Below are 20,932 nucleotides of genomic sequence, written 5' to 3' on the forward strand. Positions count from 1 at the left end.
CAGCAGAGTTTTGGATCAAATGAAAAATATTAAGTGAGGTATTTGCAACCAAAATGGCATTACAGTAGTCCAGCCTAGATTATATACTATAAATATAAACATTCTTCTACCATAGTATAAACAGGCCAAGGATAGCCGTATAGAAACCAGTAAACCAGTGTTTGCGTCTACAGACCATCAAACCTGATATTACATATAAAATCATGAGCAGAGCCTTTTGAGGATTCTGACTAACTTTAGTGCATCCTCTGAGATATTTATTAAACTGATGTTAAACTGTGGATTCAAAGAGCAAAATACTGATAAATCAAATTAGATACTGTGATAAAATACTCATTTTCTATTTCTACAGATAAAAATGCATCAGAAATCCCTTTAAGAATCAATTTTTTACATTTTCTGTTGCAGAATCCTTTTAGTCTTCATCATGAAAAGCTGACTTAAATAATGTGTTAAAACATAAAAGCTATGAGGAATTACAGGTAATTCAAATACAAACGTTTTCTTAGTATGTGGTTCATGTGAATACAAAGCCACTGCAGGGAAGAGGGTTTTATTTTTTGCCATCATATGTTTAGCAGAGCTGCTCCTCCTGCTGGGATGAAGGTTAGAAAGGATGCTAATGGAAACCTTTCTTCATGCATGTAGTGGTAAATAATCATTGAAATACATTTCTCCAAACTTTAAAACAAAATTATAGAGATTTTTTAATTAAAAGGTAAAATAGAGGGTTAAAAAAAGGAATTTAATATATTACCTAAGCAATAAATCCCTGCAGCCGAATGGTCTGTAAAGCATTAATGACAAGCTGAGGCCATGACAGAAGATCTCATGCAGAGATCACAGTTACAGGACGTTAAGCTAGAAACCCAGGAGCCTCTCAGGAACGTGAAGATCAGTTAATACAAGATGTCTGCTTGCAACTTTAAAGCTTATCAATGAATGAATCCAAGTTAAATGGAAAGATTAAAAACACAAAACTTCATGGTTGAAGGTTGACTTGAGGTTTTGTCAAGTAGCTGAATGGTACCTGCACAGTTTTCAGTTCTGGGAGGAGACCTCAGGGTAGATCCAGAGGTACACATGTTCAAATGATTTTTAACTCAAATGTCCAGTCAGGTAATCACATGGCAGCAGCTCAACACATCTAGTCATGTAGACATGGTGAAGATGACTTGCTGAAGTTCAAACTGAGCATCAGAATGAGGAAGAAATGAGATTTAAGTGACTTTGAACGTGGCATGGTTGTTGGTCTGAGTGGTCTGAGGTCCGAGGGGATTTTCATAGACAACCATCTCTAGGGTTTCCAGAGAATGGTCTGAAGAAGAGAAAATATCCAGCGAGCAGCAGTTGTCTGGACCAGAATGTTTTGTTGATGTCAGAGGTCAGAGGAGAATGGGCAGACTGGTTGAAGATGATAGAAAGACAACAGGAAGTCTAATAAGCACTGATTCCAACCAAGGCAAGTTCATTTGTACAGCACATCTGATGTACAAGATCATTCAAATTTCTTAACGTAAAACAATAAAAGCATTTTGAGATTTACAAAGAAAACCTTAAAAAGTAGTAAAAGGCAGCAACAAATAGCAAAAATCACAATAAAATTATCATAAAATCAAACACTACATTAAAATGATCAAGAGCAAGATAAGTTAAAGTTAAACCGTGCAGATTCTGAGGCTACAATTCACACAGATTCACCAACACTGGACAATAGAAGATGGAGAAACGTTGCTGGTCTGATGAGTCTCCATTTAGCTCCACATTCAGATGCTAGGAAACATGAAAAAGTGGATCCATCCTGCCTTGGTTGAGGCTCCTGGTGGTTTAATGGAGTACCAATGTGGCCTGGTTTAACCAGCACAGCCTACCTGAGTATTGTTGCTGACCATGTCCATCCCTTTATGACCACAGTGGAGCATCTTCTGATGCTACTTCCAGCAGGATAATGCACCATGTCACAAAGCTCAGATCATCTCCACCTGCTTTCTAGAACATGACGATGAGTTCACAGGACTCCAATGGCCTCCACAACCATCAGGGGCCGTATTCCTAAAGTTTCTTAGTGCAAAGATTCGCTCCTAGTGGCTAAATTCCAAGTAAATTCTGAAAATCATTATGTTTTCTTAGAATTTCCCCTAAAAGTGAAGAGTAGATCCCAGTAAAGATAAAAGCTATTCCTAAAGAATCCTAGCTCTTAAGAGAGCTCCTAAGGTGAGATTTGTTAAGAGCAGGGAAGAGGACTTTTAAAATGCTTAGGAGTTTCCTAACTCCTAAACATGATCCTTCTTAACCGATTAACATTTTTAAGTATATATATTTTTTTAAAGAACCAATGCTGCTTTTCATGGGTGATACTATTCGAAGCTGAGCTTTTTTTCCCCAGATGAGTGAATCTACACCCTGACATCAGCCAGTTTTAACAGATGAAACCAGTCAAGACTATTTAAGCTCACTAGCCTGGAGGGAACGCTTTCTCTGTTCCTCTTTCACAAACTGACAACAATCAGTTCCTCTTTTCTCCTCCAGTAAATCCTGTCATCATCAGGCCTTTTTTCTGAAGCAGCAACTACATGTGCCTCCCAGCTGGAGGGAAACCTTATGTTAAATAAACAGAAATACCAGAAAATCTTCATTTCTTACAAATACTTTGTTCAGGGTTGATATGTGCTTGTTTTTACTTTATTTAGATGTTTCCCATCATTCTTGGGCAAGTGGATGCATCATGGAGGCTTTTAATGAGGTATGATGCAGGGATGTGGCCAGCCGTAACACGTAAAGTAACACAAAAACAACACAGCAGCCCATGTAAATAAAGACCGCTTTTGTTTATTGACGCATAAAACATCCTTCAAACAATAAACCCATTTCAAGGTAAGGTCTCTGTACATCGCTTACTAAGCAGTTTTATTCATATAGAAAACATACGAGGAGCCGAGCTTAAAATCACAAGGCTCCTTCAAATTTAATGGCAGGTACTCTGGAGGAAAAAATTACAGCATTCCATCAACAAATATTTCCAAGCAATAAATATGCATTTATAAATAGTGTAAATTTACATCCAAATAAAAAAGAAACACAAATTAAAGTTCACTCTTTTATCCATGTGCAACCCTTTTTCTTTGACGTCTCCACAAATCGTTTTCTCTCCCTTGACAAACTAAAGGTTTCCAGCAAATAAAAATGCCTCTTTAAGGTGATTAAGAAACAAAAAAAGGGGGAAATGTTTAAAAGAACGTGTCATTCATATTTCACATTACAAAACAGGTGTTTTTTCTTCTCGTTTTCCTGGCAGGAGGTGTCTACCATACAAAAGACCTGCTAATGCTAATTACTCGTCTCATGAAGGGGAAGGAACGAAGCTCCGATGTCAACTCACAAACAAAACACAAAAGAAAAAAACTATCGCTTCAGTAGTCGCTGCGAGACGGTGCCAGTTCAAACTTAATATGTACAAAACTTTGTTTTTGTTATGATCTTGGGTGTTTTCTGGTGAAGTCCATCTGGGCCAGCAGTAGAACAGTCAGATCATGACGACAAGAGAGGAGCTGCCATCCCCCTCCAGTCCACCAGGGGGAGTCACGCTGCTCCAGGCAGGTTGCATAGACACACAGCTTTCACACAGCTGCCTTGTGGGATAGCTACAGGACGCAGTCTGAGGACTGCCACCTTACTTCCTGAATATCAGAAAAAACAAACAAACAAAAGAAAGAAAGAAAGAAAAAACTTCCGGAGAGTTTCCGATGAAGTCTGTTATGGTTCTAAATTGTCACCATCAAGAGGAGGAAGGCAGGGGACTCGCCTGTGGAGAGGAAATGAAACAGATCGAAAATAAAAATATTTAAACTGAAAAACTGCTTTGTTTGCAAAACATTGCTTTAGTAAATATTAAAATATTACATACACAATTAATTGATACATGCATGAGAAATAAAAAAAAATCCCAAATAAATTTTGTATGTTTTTTTTTTTCAAAACTAAACTCTCAAACAAAAGATGTGCTTTTTTGTGGTATGTCAACTGCAAAAAATGTGAATTGTAAACTTTGTAATTTCTGAATTTATTGTTCAAGTATTTATCACTAATGCAGTGAAAATGAGAGGAAAACTGAATATTTGCTATGCGAGGTGATTTCCGTGTGCACCCCTAAATTTTCTGTTTGCGCTGCTAAAAACTTAAGTTAGGGGACGCTGTGCTCCTTTTAAAAAAAGTTAGTCTGGAGCCCACCCTCCCTCCATCGTTTGGTAATTGATTACTTTAAACTCTGTACTGATTTGAACCATTTTAAAATTGACCAGGTCTTCCAATTTCACTCTTTTCCATTTGATGAGCAGTGAGTTGGTTGGTTTTGTACGAGTGAATTTAATCAATATTTTTATGGCTATTTTTTAAGTGAAAAGGGTGAATTTGTTGTGCTGCAACAGCCTTCAACACAACAAGCCATGTGTGGTAGCATGAAGGAACAGTACCGTGTACCATGTGTTCATGCAAAAGTAAAGAAATAATTGAAAAATAAAATGAAGGTAAATAAATGTGACTTTATTTTGACTTTTCCCTCACAATGCAAGAAAAATTGTGGCATTTTACGTTTGTTTCAGTTCGGTGGGCTTGAGACTGACTGAGAATGGGAATCAGACTCTCGGTGTCCGAGGACATGGTCTTCAATATGAGAAACTAAGGTGATCCAATCCAGGTTTGAAATGAGTTCATATGGAGTGGAGAAGTTTAAGTATCTCTGGGTCTTGCTCTGAAGTGGGGGGAGAACAGAGCAGCAGCATCCACAGAAAGATCTAAACCTAAAGGTGAAGCTGTCAAACTGCCAGTCATCTATGTTAAAAGCCTCACTTATGGTCAAAAGCTGTGGGCAGTGACTGAAAGAATGATGCAATAAATGAAATAGTCAGAAATGAGGTTCGTCTGAAAGGGTGGCTGGGCCAATTCTTAGGGATGGGGGTGGAGTTGCAGCTCAAGCCAGCTGAAGTGGTTTGGGGGTCTGGTCGGGATGCCTTCCAGATGTTTCCATACGTTTAGGATATGTCTACTAGAAGGAGAACTTGGGAGACTGGAATCACTGAGGAGATCCCGTCTCACGGTGGTTTAGGGACGCCTTTGTGTCCATCTGGTTAACCTGGAGAAGCTCTGAGCACCTCTGACTTTTTACCTCATAATACTGTGGTGATGAAAGATCAAAGCCCCCCGCCTGATAAAAAACAGCATTTAAAAAATAAAAGACAATAAATATAATTTAAAACATGTGAAATAAAAAATGTGTAGAACTAGAAAAATTAAAATCACCTAGAGAAAAACTGTTGGCAAGACTCATTAAAAGTCACTTTCACTGTACTGGAGTATTTTGTATGGAATATTTTGATACCCATGAACAACTTCCTCCCAAGGATTAAAGAAATTATATCTGAACCTGAATAAAAGAAGCATTAGAAACTATACTGTTTAATTAAATAATCTTAATTTTTATTTCATAGCATTTTTATTCTATACAACTCTGACTGTAATTGTATTCCATAGTCTAGTTTCTGATACTTACCAGTGTGAACTGGTCATAAACCTGCATGAGGTCCTCTATCTTGTACTGCTCCAGAACCACAAAGTTTTCCAGGTCCGTGCTCGCCCTCCGGGCACAGTCCTGGCAGTGCACCACATACGTTTTCCTGGTGTTGCTTTCACTGGTCACAAACAGCAGGTCAAACACTTCCACCTGAAACCAGACGAAGACAGAGAGGGAGCATGAGCAGAAAGGTGAAGGCCCATCCACCCAACGGGTGCAGCAGAGACGAGCGTTTCAGAGGCAGCCTGCTCACCTCGCAGATGCTGCAGTAATGTGCCGGCTCGTTCTGCGTCCTGCCATGCCACACCAGCTCTTTCCCAGCAGCCAGCAGCATCTCCCTCTGCATCTGACACTGTTTCAGAGTCCGCAACAAACAATACCTAACAGAGGCAGGTACAGTGAGTGTGAGGAACACACACCAAAAAAACAAACTGGGTTAATAATGTAGTCTCTCACTTGATCATCTCAAAAAGCTTGTAGTCCGACACTTTGATGTTCCTCGCCATGTTCCATGAGAGGTGGATCATGGGAACGATGGATTTGACGCTCTGCAGCTTGTTCCACTCGTAGCGCTCCACTGCCAGCTTGTACTGATATGCTGAGGACAAAAAATAAAAAATGATCCTTATTTGTTCAAATGTTTGAATCCAGCTAATGTTTCTGTGTAAGCCGTATACATTAACCTGTATAAGACATATTTATCCACATCTATGTATATCTATTTCAGATGGGCATTTAAGGTGGTTTTTAAAGTCGACTAGTTGGGCCAATCAAAATCGATTAGTTGTGACGTCATGGTGATGTCATCAATAACGAAATGAATGTTTCTCCAAAGGAAAACTGTAAAATGGTTGGAGATGTTATTTGTATAATGTGCGTTCCATATACAAGCATTTTTTTAATCATTATTTTTAAAATTGTGTGTGCTTTAGTGTCCTTTACTGTACAGCTGGTAGATGAGAAAGTGGGTCAGGGAGACACTGGGATTATGTTGTTAGGTGAACTAAACACCGCACCCACAGGAGCGTTCAACAAAAGCTCCAACAAAACCAGCAATTTTCTTCGTCTTTCCGTCCTGTCTTTTTGCTCCTGAAGTGCAGCATTTCTGTGAGGGTTTAGTAACCGTGCTGCTCTGGTCTGTTGCCTCCACTAACGTTGAAAACTCCCGACAGAAACAGTTTCTTTCAAACTGAGGTCAGGAGGCGGAGGCGAGGTGATTACTCCTGGGTGAAGCAGCAGCTAGCTTCAGGGTTAACTCCCTTCACTTTACCCAGCAGTGGTGAAGCAGACACAGGACTCTGCTGGAACTATATATATATATATATATAAATAATGTAAAATAAAAATAATTAAACACAAGCCCTAAAACTTCAGTGGGTAGTCCTGGTTTGTGTTACACCCTGGGCGAATGTCCCGCCCGGATCAATGAGTAATCATGTTATATTATTGTTATTTTGAATATTAGCTAAAAATAATCATAATTTACGACTTGTTTCTGTAATTGTTCAGCCCAACTTTCACAGCAACATCAGGTCTTACCTGTAAGGGGCCCCACGTTCCACGCAATGTTGTTGCACCAGCCGATGGCCTGAACCCAGTGAACAGCGCCCGTGTTGAGCCACACCAAGTCCCCGGGTCGCTGGATGAAGCGATAAACGGGCACGTTGGACTCGTACAGGTCCTCCAGGTTCGGCCACCAGGAGCCCATCAGGAAGTTGATGTTGTTCCTGAAAAAATACGCAATTTTAAAATAAATGTATCATAAATGGCCAATAAAAATGAAAGAAAATTGTGTTTTTTTTTCTGTTGTACTTTTCACAGAAGTCATTGATGACGCCCCAGTAAGGCTCAGGCACAGCGAACCACTCGCAGTCACCAGGACCGATGTTGATGTTCACTGAACAGAAGTTGTTGTTCTCTTGGTGGCCTAACAAGAAAGAGTTAAGTTACAAAAACTGGATGAGAACTTAAAAAAAAAAAAAAAAAAAAAAAAGAAAGATGGTGGTGGTGTTTTTCATCCACGTTTACCTGGTGTTCTGCTCCCTGGTACCTTCATGTACAGCTGGACGGTGTTCATGCCCAGAATGGTGTGTCCTACATGGCTGAGCAGGTTACCAGCGGACACCACCCTGGCAAAAGCCGGCAGCTTCGTCAGCTCCTGCAACTGCAGCTTCCACCTGCAGACGTTTGATTGTTAGAATGACACCACAGAGCAAAGAAACCTATTCAGCGACCTGCTGTGGAACAAAGTGAGCAGTTTACTGACTTCTTCTCATCAGAGAGGTCGATGTTGGTGCCAAACTTGATGTGTTTGAGGGAGCCTTTCCTTCGCCGCATCATGCTGAGAGGAAAATATTATTAGTGACAAATAAAACATATTTTTGAAAGCAGAGGGAAAGAAAAAGGAAAGTCACCTGTCGGAGGAAGCTGCCTCTGCTTCCACCTCTTTCTTTTTCTCATTCTCCTCCTGCAAAGAACAAAACTGTTTCATTTCAACTTCATTGAAACACATGTTTACAGCGTGGTTATGTGTGAGACACGTCAGGTTCTCGGTGTGATGAGTTAGCGCTGACCCGCAGGGACTCCTGGAAAGACGATGCCTGGTACTGGGCGTATTTGATGATGGTGGTGTGTGACCGGCTGCTCTCGCAGCGCCACATCTTCCTGCTTCCACTGGGGTCCCAGTTCTCATCGGTGGGCTGCGCCAGCTGGGTCCGCACCTCCACCAGGTGGTCGGGGTTGGCCTCCACCAACGTCTTCGTGGAGAACAGGCCCAAGTCTGCAAAGAAAGAATAACCAGAAAAAAAAAATCAAATTAAGAATAATTCCTAATTCAATTTAAAGAGTGATGTTCATTTATTAAGAACACATTTAACTGCTTTCTGAGGAACATCTTCAGAGCTTCAGTCCCACACAACTGCCAAGTTTAAGTGTTTACATATTCCAGTCTTTTCCTAAATCACTACACATTTCTTCTCCCATCTTTTCTCTTTTATTTAACTGTATCCTTGTGATCGCAGGTGTCGGCCGGTCTCAGCCACAGTCAGCGGCTCCATTTCTGTTTGTTTGGACTTCACTTCTCTATAACAGATCAGTCAAATCACAGTATTATGTAACAGAGCAACAAGTCACTGAAAAGTCTTTTTTTTTCTGTTAAGAAGGATTTTTCTGCATCCAGTGTTCCCAACCCCAAAGTCTGAGTGAGGATGAGGTGAACGCTGCTGCTGCACACAGAGGGAAGTGGGCTGACATGAAAACAAGCGCTCAGGTGTTTTATGGAAATGCAGAGTCTTTCAAAGAGATGAATTCACAACTGAGCAAAAGCTGATGGATGAGTGCAGAGCTGCTGGCAATCCATCCAGTCTCTACTGCTTATCCCCCCTTGCAGAGTCTTCCCGTACTTATGTAGCATGTATTTAAATCAGCCTTCATGTCAACTCCATGTGGACCAAGAGGAAGGCTGGAGTCCGGTCAAGTTGACTGAGTAAGTTTCATTTTATTTCCTGTAAGAGTTTTGTGTTTCAGTTGTAATTTTGTAAAACTGCTCAGTTTTTATTAGTTTATGTACAACTAAGGCTTTCTGAATGCTCCACTTTCACTGCAGAAGAAGCATCTTCTTGGTGTTGACAGAAAAACATGGTTAGCATCTCTGCATATTTTCTCTTGCAGCCTTATGAATGCCTAAAAAGTGTGTTTTTTCCTGTTAATTTCTGTCCATCTGCATAAAATCTGTAAACCAAAATGACGGGAAACAAACATTTTTGACAGAAGGACTTGTATGTTTTCAGCCTTGAAGTAGAAAATCTTCAAGCGGATTTGGTGTAAAGAAAAACTTTCAAGAGAGAAAAAGGTTTTGGATTTAGCCAAAGTTTTAGACTTGTTTTGAAGTGGCCAAACATCTAAGTTAGTTTTTGGTTATTCTCACATTCACCCTTTTTGTTTTTAAGCAACTGAAAGTGGTGCATATAAAAAGTGTTTGGGGTCTGCAGCTGCCTGGAGGAAGCTCAGCTTTCTTATAGATGCAAGCTGGGCGGCTTTGATGGAGCTACAGTTGCGTGCAGTAACGCTTTCCACTTGCAGGTGGTGCTGTTGTCGTACATGTCAGATTCATCCCAAGTGAGCATCCTGGCTCCCATGATTAGAGACACACCCACAGAGCCATGTGAGACAGAAAAGACCAGTCGACCATGCTGCCGTCACTCCACCATGCAAAAAACAGCAACCACAGAAATGTGCACCCTCTTACCCAGTTTCAGCGCTCCAGCCAGTCCCCTGATGACAGTGACCGGGTTGGTGGGGTTGGTGCAGAACTGATGGAGGGGAGGGAAGAACGCGTCCCTCTTGTTTTCAAGCTGTAAATCCAAGATGAGGCAGAGGAGGCATCAGAAAAGAGAGGGTGTTACTCTAACATGCAACATAGTGAATTCTTCTCCTTCTATGGTGTGAGTGTACACACATAAATACTGGGCGTTGGGGGGTTGAGTTTGTCCTTTGGCAGTGCAGGAGAGGGTGGAGGAGGGGGCCGCGGCGGGGGGCACCTGTCCAGGAGGATGCTGCTGGTCGACAAGCCGTTTTTCCCCAGGTTCCTGCATTGTGAGGGGAAGAAATCAGTCTGGGGATGAACAGTTTCTACAAGTTTCTGGACTTTTTAAATAATTGAGGGTGGGGAGATAGCAGATAGGAGGCTGAGGGACCCGGGGGCAGCATTTAAACACATCCCATGCTACATTTAGTTTACTAAAGACAGATCAGGCAACTCATGCTAAGTATTATTCCAAGATATTAAACCACCTTGCAGCCATTTAAAAAGCCTCACCAGTTACTTTTATTGGCCATATCCCTGCAAAACCTTTCAAAACAGGTAAAGAAAAATGACAGAAAGTGACCAGATGAATGATGCATCTGTTAGCAGGTGGATTTCAACCATTTCTCTTGCAGTTTTGCAAGAGCTATTGTAGCTGTTGCACCCTTCCAATACGTGGGCCATCAAAGATGCTACATCTGACCTAATTCTGCCTTTAATGGCCTCAGGGTCCAGGATGCAGACTGGACTTCAAATTAGGACTGATGGTAAAAACTTTCCACAGGAAAGTGTGGGATCCAGTAACAAAAGCAAGTTTTTTTTTTTTATTTTTATGGCACCGAACACACACATAAAAACCATATTCTTCTAATACGAGTGAAATCAGGAGTCGTGATTGAACCGAGTCCATTCACACCTGGTATTAACATGAACTGAGTAATCCGCATTTAAGGATCATCTACTGAACTTATGTGGCTCCATGTTTCCACTACGATGTTCACAGGAAAAACACATCATATCTAAGTATTATTTACACAAAAACTCCAGTTTGTCTTTTGTGTTAGTTTCTGCAGACGGTGAACAAAACAGCTGAGCACAGTGCTCCAGGTCCAGATCTCCCCATCAGTCCTGGGAGTCGCCTTTCAATGGCTTTTTCAGCTCCTCAGAGCTGCTGTTTCAATGGAACACCACTGGAAGTGGAGGTCGGATCAGAGAAGGGGGAAATCATTGCTGTGTGCACCAGATCGGTTCAGAGACAAAACTGACGAAAGTTTATTAGCTTCAGTGTGTTAACTCAGCGGAGGTGTGCTGATAATAAACGTCTCTTACATCAAGTCTCTTAGGCTACGTTTACACTGCAGGTCTTAATGCTCAAGTCTCCACTTTTTGTTGAAACCAAGCTTTTTTGTGTGGGTTGTTCACATCACGATTTAAACGACCTCGATCAGACTGGGAAGCCTTTGGTTTCTTTAGTTAGCCGGAATTTTTTTTTTATGAATTGGCTTGTATGAATACTGACGGATCACAATAAATTGGCTTGAATTGATTTTTTTTTAATTGATATTTGTGTAAAATGCCCTGAGATGAATTTGTTATGAAATACCGCTATATAAATAAAGCTGAATTGAAATGGTGTCTAACAAGTCTATGGCCTTGAAGTGACCCGGATGTATTTATGGATGCTACGCACAGCGTGTTCATTCATTTTTAAGCTGTTGAGAAATCAGAGGTGACAAAATCATGAAATATAGTTTCGTCCACCGTTTACATTACTATGATAAAAAAAAGTTGGATTACATGTGACATGACAATTCAGACCGAGGTCCATTTGAGAAACAACCTCATCAGATCTGATTTAGGACCACATATGAAAGCAGACTGGATCTAGGTAATTTTTTGCCTGTTCAGTTAACAATGCAGGAACATGAGACATTGGGTCTTAATGGGATAAACTGTATTAATGCAGGTTAAATAAATAAATTAAAGGGCGTTTCTGTTGGTCTCTTAGCCTGTGCTGACTTTCTGGGGGAGACTTGAGTCCTGTCAGTGCAGGTGATGTCACAGACGGGAAGCTGCAGCGGTCAAAATACGTTTTGTTTTTTTTCCTTAATTTGTAAAAAAAAACTCAGACTAGTAGGTAGGGAAAGCAGGTCACACCCTCATATGGGTAAATTATAGTCCACGTTTTCTGCATCATGGACAGGACAGGGCTCTACGTTACTGGCTAAAATTTTTATTATTGGTTTATGAAGTTAAATAAACGCTGCAGATTAAATCCAAACTGAAGGTACAATGAATCACACTAACATGCTGCAACATGCTGAAGACCTGTGAAGTGATCAAAATAAAGACATCAACACTGTAAAACCAAATAGAAAGCACAAGCATACCTGCACACTTTAAGTACTTCGCTGGAGCTGGGATAGATGGAAACTGAGGACCAGGGTGCCTGACCAGCAGGGGCCGTACGTTTAAGAGCTCCCCCAGAAGGCTCTACCTTCAGCGGGCTCTGAGAGTCCTCCAGCCCCTTCCCATTGAGCGTAGGTCCCTGACTGTTCGAGTTGGACGGGCTGTTAAGGCAGGAGAGGCTGTTGGTGGCGTGCGGGTCTGCTGAGCAGGGGGAGGGTGGAGCAGTGGCTGAAAGTGGCGAGGATGCCACCGAGTGCTCTAAAATCGGCTTGGCGGCCCCGTGGAGACCCGGGTGGACGTTGTTTATTTTCACTGAGGAAGACCCTCTGTGGTTACTGTAGTTAATGTCGTCGTCATTACTGGTAGCATTGGCTTTTCCCTTTAGCAAGGCTGAGAGTTGAGGATTGTCTGAACTGAGCACGCCGGGGGCGGGAGAGCCGGGCTGAGACCGGCTGGCGGAGCCGTCCATCACCCGTTGCTGGACGTGATTAGTCAATCCCTGCGCGGGGGTGGTGCCGGGGCTGACGGTGGCTTCCGGACCTGATGGCAAAGCAGCGGCGGCGGTGCTGCTGCAGTTTTTGCCCCCTGAAGGCGTTGTGTCTTTGGTGTGGACCCCTGAGGTAGTAGCGCAGTGGGGAGGCGAGGACAAGTGGTTGGGTGTTGTCTGGGGGGATGTGGGGGATAAAGAGGAGGCTGACGAAGAGGCAGTGCAGGGCCCGGAGCAATGTCCAACCTGATTCAGAATGCCAGAGGAGGAGAAGGAGGTCTGAGGGGAGGAAGAGGAGGAAGAAAAAGGGGGTTCTCCATTGGGTCCTGCCGAATGGGAACCTGGATTTTTTTGAAGCCCCTGGATACAAAGAAAGACAAAAATTTATGCTTAATATTATCCAAATATGGACCATAAAGCTGGATTTTGATGATAAATATGGAAGATGATAGTGAGATGATGGTCCGGTGGAACACCTGAGTGGTAGTGTTGTGTTGTTGGCTCCTCCACGTCTCATCTGCCTGACTGGGACTACTGGTAGTGCTGCTGGTGCCTGGGTGACTGGCGGCTGTGCTGGTTTGAGGTAGAGAGTTCTGCTGCGGGTAAGGCACGTTTCCGTTGCTCGGGCCGCCGCCTCCCAGTCCAAGGGTGTGATTCTTGTCCTGGTGTCCCAGCAGCCCTGCTGAAGGACTCGAAAAGCAAGATCCGTTGGCTGTGGGCTGGGTGACGCAAGGGGGCCGGGTGGCTGCGTGATTTAGGGGGGATGTGTGGGAGCGGGCGGCGTGGTGCTGAGACAACTCGGCTGATGGACCGTTTGGAAGGCCGGGCCGCGGCTGACCACCCGCCGCTGCCGCCTGCTGCCTCATCTGAGACACGCCAGAAGAAGAGAACAAGATTTAATCCAAAATCTGACCAACAATGAAATCTATAGAAATCAGCTGGGCTGCACTGGTACCTGCTGCTGATGTTGCTGCATGAGGGAGAACTGGTTCTCCAGCTCTTCAAGCATCTTCAGCTGAGGGGGACTGAGGTTTGCTCGGTTGGTCCGTAAATGATCCAGGTGCTGAAGTTCAATAAGGCAGGAACTCAGATTGTTACACAAGTTAGATATATTTATATTACTTTGCAGCTAAATACCACTGGTTTACTGAAAAATAGATATAATCAATATTTTCCACATAAATATCTATACGACAAATAAAATGAGAAATATAAACATATAAGTCTAAATAATAGAAATGTAATTAAAATATATCATTAAACTGTTTTGTGTAGCAAAACAATTAGATGTTACTCATGTTATTATCAGTTTTTTCTTCTTTAAGGTGTAAATAAAAATGTTTATTTTAACAATGTTTTCTTTACCTGTGAATTGACATTATATCTTTGTTTTTATACTATTCTTAATTAAATAAAGTTTAGATGATTTACAAATTATTGGATTCTATCATTTTACATTTATTCCATCTTTACTTATTTTTGGAAAAGGAGTTAATTAAAGCACATTTTCTATGCGTGATTAAAAAATTCTGCTGATTTAATGATTAGATTCCTATTTAAACATTTAGCTGTAGTAACAAGCCATTGGCACATCGATTTCTGTGCATAACTGTAATACAAACAAGACATTTTAATACCTGAAGTTTCTGTGGTGTTAAATACCAGCTGGGCATCTGCTGATGACCGGGACTGTTTGCCCATGAGTCCACAGCACCCTGCCAATGACACCAAAACATGAGCAAACCATGAACTAACCTTTTTAACTTCCACTAATCAGAAACAGTAATGCTAACGCTGTTTGTTGTACCTTGGCTGGGCTGGCAGTGCGTTTCTTCTTGGCAGGACTGGCCTGTGGGTCTGTGTGATTGCTGGCAGACTGGCCTCCCTCCCCCTTACAGGCCTGGAAATCCAGCAAAGAAACACAGATTGAGAGCACATCCAAGTTGTATTTTTCAAGTCAACTACAGAGCAAAACGAGTCCAAAGAGGAGCAAACAACCATAGAGACAAACTTTTCTCCAGTGACACAGAAGGACAATACTTATAATGTTCAAATGCATGTATGACTACATGCCTTTGTTAACACCTTTATAATCTAAATATTCATACTGTTCCTAGGATTTTGTTTAAATTGTTGCTACAAAAACAAGTTGCAAAATCATTGGTCCATTTAAATCAATCCCACATAAGAAGCATGTAAAATGATATTTTTGGTGATGGTGCTGCAGAAGAAGCAAGATGTAGATGTTGATGATCATTGAGAAATTTAACAGCAGGCAAAACCACATATTAAAACGACTTTAAATAATAAGATGTAAACAGATATGATGGCAAAGGTTGAGCCACCTTTTAGGCTTGATTTGTGTAGCTACAATTTAAATTATTTATAGAGGAAGGGGCAGATTTAGGACCGTTTAAGACTATAGGAAATAAGTGTGAGACGACAAAAATAAATACATGCATCCAGACTACTCATTATAATCTTCCCATGAAGCATGCATCATCATTAGCCTTGCAGGTTGCCAAGTATATTGCAATGATTGCACAAGATTTGTGCATCTTTGCAAACACAGTCAAGTTGTTGGACATAATGAGTTATGCATACTGCTTACTGCATATTTCTGAGGAACTGTGAAGGGCAACTCAGTTCTACCTATTAGATCAATGCACTATGGGCTGCATCTCAACTCTTCCTGTTTGTTTCCCATTATTTCTTTTAGGCCAAAAGTCGCTGTTGGCCGACGATACAAACTGTGGATCTCACCTGCTGTGCCTGTGCTGTGTTCAAGGCCCCCTGCCTGGATGTGAGCTCAGCAGGGATGGGAAGGCTCCATGCCTCCTCAATACTAGGAAGCATTTTACTCTTATTCTGCAGACTACCTGGATGTAGGTTACACAACTGAGCCTAGGAGAAATTGTGTAAGACACAAACTTTAGTGCTGAACTTTGGCTGAACAAGAGAGGCACTACAAATACTACTGCTTATAGGAGGTGTAACTGTGCACAGAATACAACAGAAATGTTCAATGTCATGAATGTATGCTTTACAATCAAGTGAAAATAAAAAGAAAATGCACGAATATGAATTATCATTCATATCTCTGTGGTCACAAATCAAACAACAAAAGCACAATCTGCATTTTAAAATAAGCTGATTGTTTCTGCAATGCTTGGCAATTAACACGACACGTCAACACACACATCAAAAATACTCCACAACATCCAACAAAGGAGGTGGGTAGAGGGACACGTGAACGCAGCCCCACCTGCAGCAGCTTGATGCGCTGAGTGAGTGCTGCCGTGTTGAGGCAGGTCTTGCTGCGTGTAGCGTTGATGTAGCACTTCATAGCATCATGCAGCTGGTTGCAGGACTCGTAGAGGGTGCCTAGGTCCATCCAGGCGGCGGCGTGGCTATGGTCCAGTTGAACAGCACAGATGTAGGCCTGCAGCGCATCCATAGGCTGGTTCTGCTGCTGGTATAGAACACTGCAACAAGAGGAAATTATTATCCCGCCATCATCTAGGAGACAAAACTTGGTCTAACTATACATCATTTCTCACTGTTTGCTTATCGGGCTCCTCCTTAAGTGTCACACTGCTGCATCTACATAAGAATCCAAACCTAACTAGATTATCTACACCTCCCTTTACCAAAGCTTTTCAATACAAAAACTAAAGACATGTTCTGCTCTTACCCTATGGAGCACCAGGTGTCAGCACTAGCCTCCGACTTATCGATGGACTGGCGGTAAGAGATGAAGGCATCTTGCACCTTCCCAATACTGGAGTAGCACCTGGAGGAGGGGGAATGGAAAAAGATTCAGAACAATAATTTCAATTTCTTCCCAATTCCCTTTTCTTTTTCCTAATAATAACCCTAGGTCAAGCTGAACGTAAATCTAGACACAAAAGCTAAAACCCTCCACGTACTTGGAAGGCTCTGACGAGCTTCTGCAAAGTCATGGTACAGTATGTGTCTGCAGTTTTTCAGACACAAGTTATGTAAACTTTTTTTTATCTGCTTATACACCACTTAGTGACCTTAAATCTGACTCTCACCTTTGGGTGAGTCACATTCAGGTTCAGTCATGTGAGAAAGAAATTTCACCCCCTTTCAATTCAAAGGTTTTATGTGTCTCAGCTCAAAAAAAATCCAGTCCTTACTGGAACTTATAAATGGGGTAAATACAAACTTAGATTAAAAACAACATATATTTCCTGCACATACACACACACACACATACACACACACACACACAGGTGATCACACTTCCGTCTGCAGAGAGAGAGCATGCATCAGAAAACAACCAGCTGGAAATCAGAAAAAATATTACCATTTTTAAACTTTACCAGGGAGGTGAAGATAGAAACACTCGCTCCAGTGAGGAGCAAGCAAAGTTATTTCTCCTGCTCCGTGTTGCACCGAGATCAACATGCCCATCACGAGAACGTGCACAGCTGAATCTGCTATCATCTACTGTCATATTACGGCTTAAAATTGGTCCATTGTTCTTTGTAGGTTTTATTAATAGCAACACATTATCTGAGATCTGAAATTTAGGAATATTTGGAGCGACTCTACTGAAGGAAAGGGTTCTCATTTAGACATTTAAAAAAAAATAACTTTTTTTTTTTTTATTTATTTCAATCCTGAGTATTTTTTAATCACAGCATTTCAGTCATTTATAAAAGATTGGTCCACGATGAAGTTTGAAAATTATTTAAAAAATTACTTCACAGCTGAGAGTAGCTATCAAATGATGTTTATATCCACACTGTAAAGGGCAGGTTACCTGTTACAGTCAGAGTTCATGAATACATGATTCAGCAGAGTTGATTTTAAAAGTTGTTGACATCCTGTTCACTAAGCCTGTATGTAAGTTACACAAATGAAACTAATACGTCTAATTATTATTAGTCTTTTGCTGTGTATAGATTGTCCCAGCAAAATGTGCAATGCTCAGAGAAACAGTAAAAAAAACTCAAGTGCTACATCTCAGTATGGTTTGTTTGGAAGGCTTGCAGGAGAAAGCCCATCTCAAAACACTAGCTTATAACCAACCACACCAACCACACCACCACTGGGGGGAAAAAGCTGGTTTTACCAGGTTTTGACCAGATGATTTCTTTTTGTTCTAATCAGTAAAATCTTATGAAGATGACATCCTTTCTATTTCACATGGCTGCACAACATTTAATTGTATTGTGATTTATCATAAAAAACCAAGGATTAAAATGATCACCTTCAACATGTCTCAGCTGTATAACGCCTGTGTTAGAGGTCATCAGAGTTCACCACAGTATCTCAGCTCAGAGCTTCGCTATAAATACACAGTTCGTCTATTTTTGACAGAGGTTGTCAAGCTACACCAATAACAGGAAGAGCACCAAAACTGCTGTCAGTTTTCAAAGTAAGTAAGCGTTCATAATCCCAACTGTACATCATATCCTTACTTCAACACAGCCAGAAGCACAAAGGCAGAGATCATCCGATTCAAAACTTATTTTACACATTGTTATAAAAAGGCAAGATCAGAGAGTTTGAGGAGTAGAATAAAGTAATATGATACAACAGAAATACATGACTAGGTCAGAATGGATACAGCTTGAACAGCTGAGCATCTGAACCTCTTCTGGTGTGACATGAAGCTCAAACACAAGACATAGCAGAGCTGCACCCAGCAACCCTGCCAGGGTAACCTTCAAATCCAGCAAACATGGACTATGTTCAACATCTTAGCTGCAAAAAGACACTTTTAGGTTTTCAACAATTTAATGTTATACATCTGTATTTAATGCCAAAGAAATGATGGTTTTAGCTTAAAATGTTCAAAACGCCTACATGCGAAGTCATAAATGGGAGCAGTACACCACTCCAGCATCTGGCCTGCAAACCTCAGCAGAGAAAGGAGGGATATTTGAGTCAAGCTTTTCGAATACGGTGAATCATTTACTGCCTTTTATATCACAAGCACAGCCAGGATTATTATTGTCAACTGGCTGATAGTAAAACACACTCATGCTTGAGTTCATCTTACCTGCCAAGAAGGTACCAGGACTGGCCAGAGTTTGGGTCTGCTTCTAGAGACTTCTGCAGACACTGGATGGCATAGCTGTCCTTGGTGCCTTTATCCCCCAGCTGCTCCACTGTGTGATGCATCCAGCCTGAAGCACACAGTAAGAGATCAGGAGTTAGTCTTCAACATTTGACATCTTATGGCTCCTGTTATAAGGTCGTATGTGCAACAGCAGAAGGGTGCACCTGAACCTCCAAGAACATGCGAAGCAAAAAGGAGAGATGACTGATGTGCAAATGGAAGAGTCAAATATTTCCCTGCAAGCAGCTTCAACCAAACAGTAACGAAGAAAACAAGCAGACAAAGAGAGGGAGGTGGCAACCTTAATAAACAACTCCTCCCCATCCACCAACCACGACCGATCGCACAGACACACAACTAATATCACACCAAGAAGTAACGGGCAATTTCGAGCAAACACACACAAAAGCCAGTCCTCCTCCCATACACCTCCGGCAAGCCTTGCACGTCACCATGACAACCCCAGCAGGCGAGGCGGGGTATGGCTTTTACTACTGGGTGAGCAAATGTGAGGCTGGCCGTTGACACAGGGGAGGAGAGGAAACTGGAAAATGCTCCGACCTCAAATGTGTGCTTCGTGAATGTAAAAAAGAAAATGTAATGTTTAAAGATTTGTTTATCCAAGTATCCATGACTACCACACAGTGTCCAGGGGTTATTTTAGCAGAGGGAAAGTAAATATGGTCTACAAGGGGCATAAAGGCCAAAAACGTCAGTAAAACTAACATAAACTTTCACTGTCCTACAACCCAGGGAGTTCATTAATGGAATAACTTAATTGATCAAATGAAATCATGTGGAACGATAATCAAGATTACTAAACAAATACAAAATGGAAACATGATGGAGACTTCCATTTGTGCTCTTTGTTCTGTTGCTGATGGCGATGGGCAGGCCGACCAGCGACCTGCGGGTCGGGTCATGAAATTTTTACTTGAATTGTGGGGCGGGTGGAGAGGGTCATTAAATACGCCGGTACAATGCGTGTAACCTACAATCTTAAGTCATTTGTTGTTGCCAATTGCCAGTTCCACACTGTTCTCAGGCACATTTTTCCGGCCAAATAAAATCAGCCTTCAATTGCATATTTAGCGTTTATTTACCAACGACTGCGCGCGTTGTGAGAATTGGTTTGGTTGTGCGGGGCGGGTTGGGGCAGGCAAGACCATTTTATATATGCCAAGACAGGAAAAAACCCGACCTGCACATCACTAGTTGTTGAAGGCACATTAATGTTGCTTGTTAATGTTTTATTTTAATTAATTGTTTATGGAATTACTTTTGTGTGATACACTGAATATTAATTTATTATAACATTGCTTAAAATTAAACCACTAAAACATTAAAAAGCAGTTGACTTTGAAAAGTTTTTACTCCTACCTACTCTTCATTTCTGGACCACAAGGATCTAAATGAAATGTCTGTTTAAATTGTTGATAATGTGCTTAGTTTTTATTTTCTTTGTTACTAAGAAAGAACAATTTTATTTATCACAATTTCCTCTGTTCTTCTATCCCTATTTTGGTTTGGCTTTTTTTTTTAATGGTTAAAAAATATCAACTAAAAAAAAAACTAATACCATCCTGAACATTTCTCATTACTTAATCTCCAAAAATGTTTTGTAAAGAATGTTTATAAAGTTAGCGTTGTCATATCCAGGTCAGATCTCACATCTAGATACAGAACTTTGTGGTTACCCTTTAATGTCTTAACAAAAATAATGGCGCCCTTCCTTACAGCAGGTGGACAGTTGTCTCCTGACAACATCTAACCCCTTCATCATTCTTTTCAGAGCCACAACCAGGTAGGATACAACGCAAGGCAGGCTTTCCACAGACAAACCACACTCTAATGCACGGATCCTCTGGTCCTCGAGGGTCAGTGTCCTGCAGGTATTGGATGTTTCCCTGCTGCGATACACCTGATTCACACTAAATGGATCTCCAACAGCTTGTTGTGTTAATGATTCATTCATTTGAATCAGGTGTGCGGCTCCAAGGACACATGGAGACACTGATCCCTGCTCTACTGCCTTACTGACCAGCCCTGGACCATGCTCCAAACTTCCAG

At 41.5% G+C, this 20,932-nt stretch overlaps 1 protein-coding gene across 1 annotated transcript in view; it reads right to left on the minus strand.

Moving 5' to 3' along the window:
* Window positions 1–2,809: 2,809 nt before the first annotated feature.
* Window positions 2,810–20,932, minus strand: part of kdm6a (lysine (K)-specific demethylase 6A) — a 49,422-nt gene continuing 31,299 nt past the window's right edge. The window contains exons 10-30 of the mRNA XM_042001025.1: window positions 18,803–18,929; window positions 16,460–16,558; window positions 16,031–16,250; window positions 15,529–15,669; window positions 14,573–14,665; window positions 14,403–14,480; window positions 13,721–13,828; window positions 13,242–13,631; window positions 12,260–13,125; window positions 10,023–10,152; window positions 9,813–9,918; window positions 8,140–8,345; window positions 7,981–8,033; window positions 7,833–7,907; window positions 7,595–7,743; window positions 7,379–7,493; window positions 7,106–7,293; window positions 6,023–6,164; window positions 5,820–5,946; window positions 5,546–5,716; window positions 2,810–3,802 (exon numbers count right to left, since the gene is read on the minus strand). Of these exons, the coding sequence (XP_041856959.1) occupies window positions 3,776–3,802; window positions 5,546–5,716; window positions 5,820–5,946; window positions 6,023–6,164; window positions 7,106–7,293; window positions 7,379–7,493; window positions 7,595–7,743; window positions 7,833–7,907; window positions 7,981–8,033; window positions 8,140–8,345; window positions 9,813–9,918; window positions 10,023–10,152; window positions 12,260–13,125; window positions 13,242–13,631; window positions 13,721–13,828; window positions 14,403–14,480; window positions 14,573–14,665; window positions 15,529–15,669; window positions 16,031–16,250; window positions 16,460–16,558; window positions 18,803–18,929 (3,611 nt within the window). The 3' untranslated portion in view covers window positions 2,810–3,775. The remainder of the gene's footprint in view (window positions 3,803–5,545; window positions 5,717–5,819; window positions 5,947–6,022; window positions 6,165–7,105; window positions 7,294–7,378; window positions 7,494–7,594; window positions 7,744–7,832; window positions 7,908–7,980; window positions 8,034–8,139; window positions 8,346–9,812; window positions 9,919–10,022; window positions 10,153–12,259; window positions 13,126–13,241; window positions 13,632–13,720; window positions 13,829–14,402; window positions 14,481–14,572; window positions 14,666–15,528; window positions 15,670–16,030; window positions 16,251–16,459; window positions 16,559–18,802; window positions 18,930–20,932) is intronic.

The sequence above is a fragment of the Melanotaenia boesemani genome, chromosome 12 (assembly GCF_017639745.1).
Source record: "Melanotaenia boesemani isolate fMelBoe1 chromosome 12, fMelBoe1.pri, whole genome shotgun sequence".
Taxonomy (NCBI): Eukaryota; Metazoa; Chordata; class Actinopteri; order Atheriniformes; family Melanotaeniidae; genus Melanotaenia; species Melanotaenia boesemani.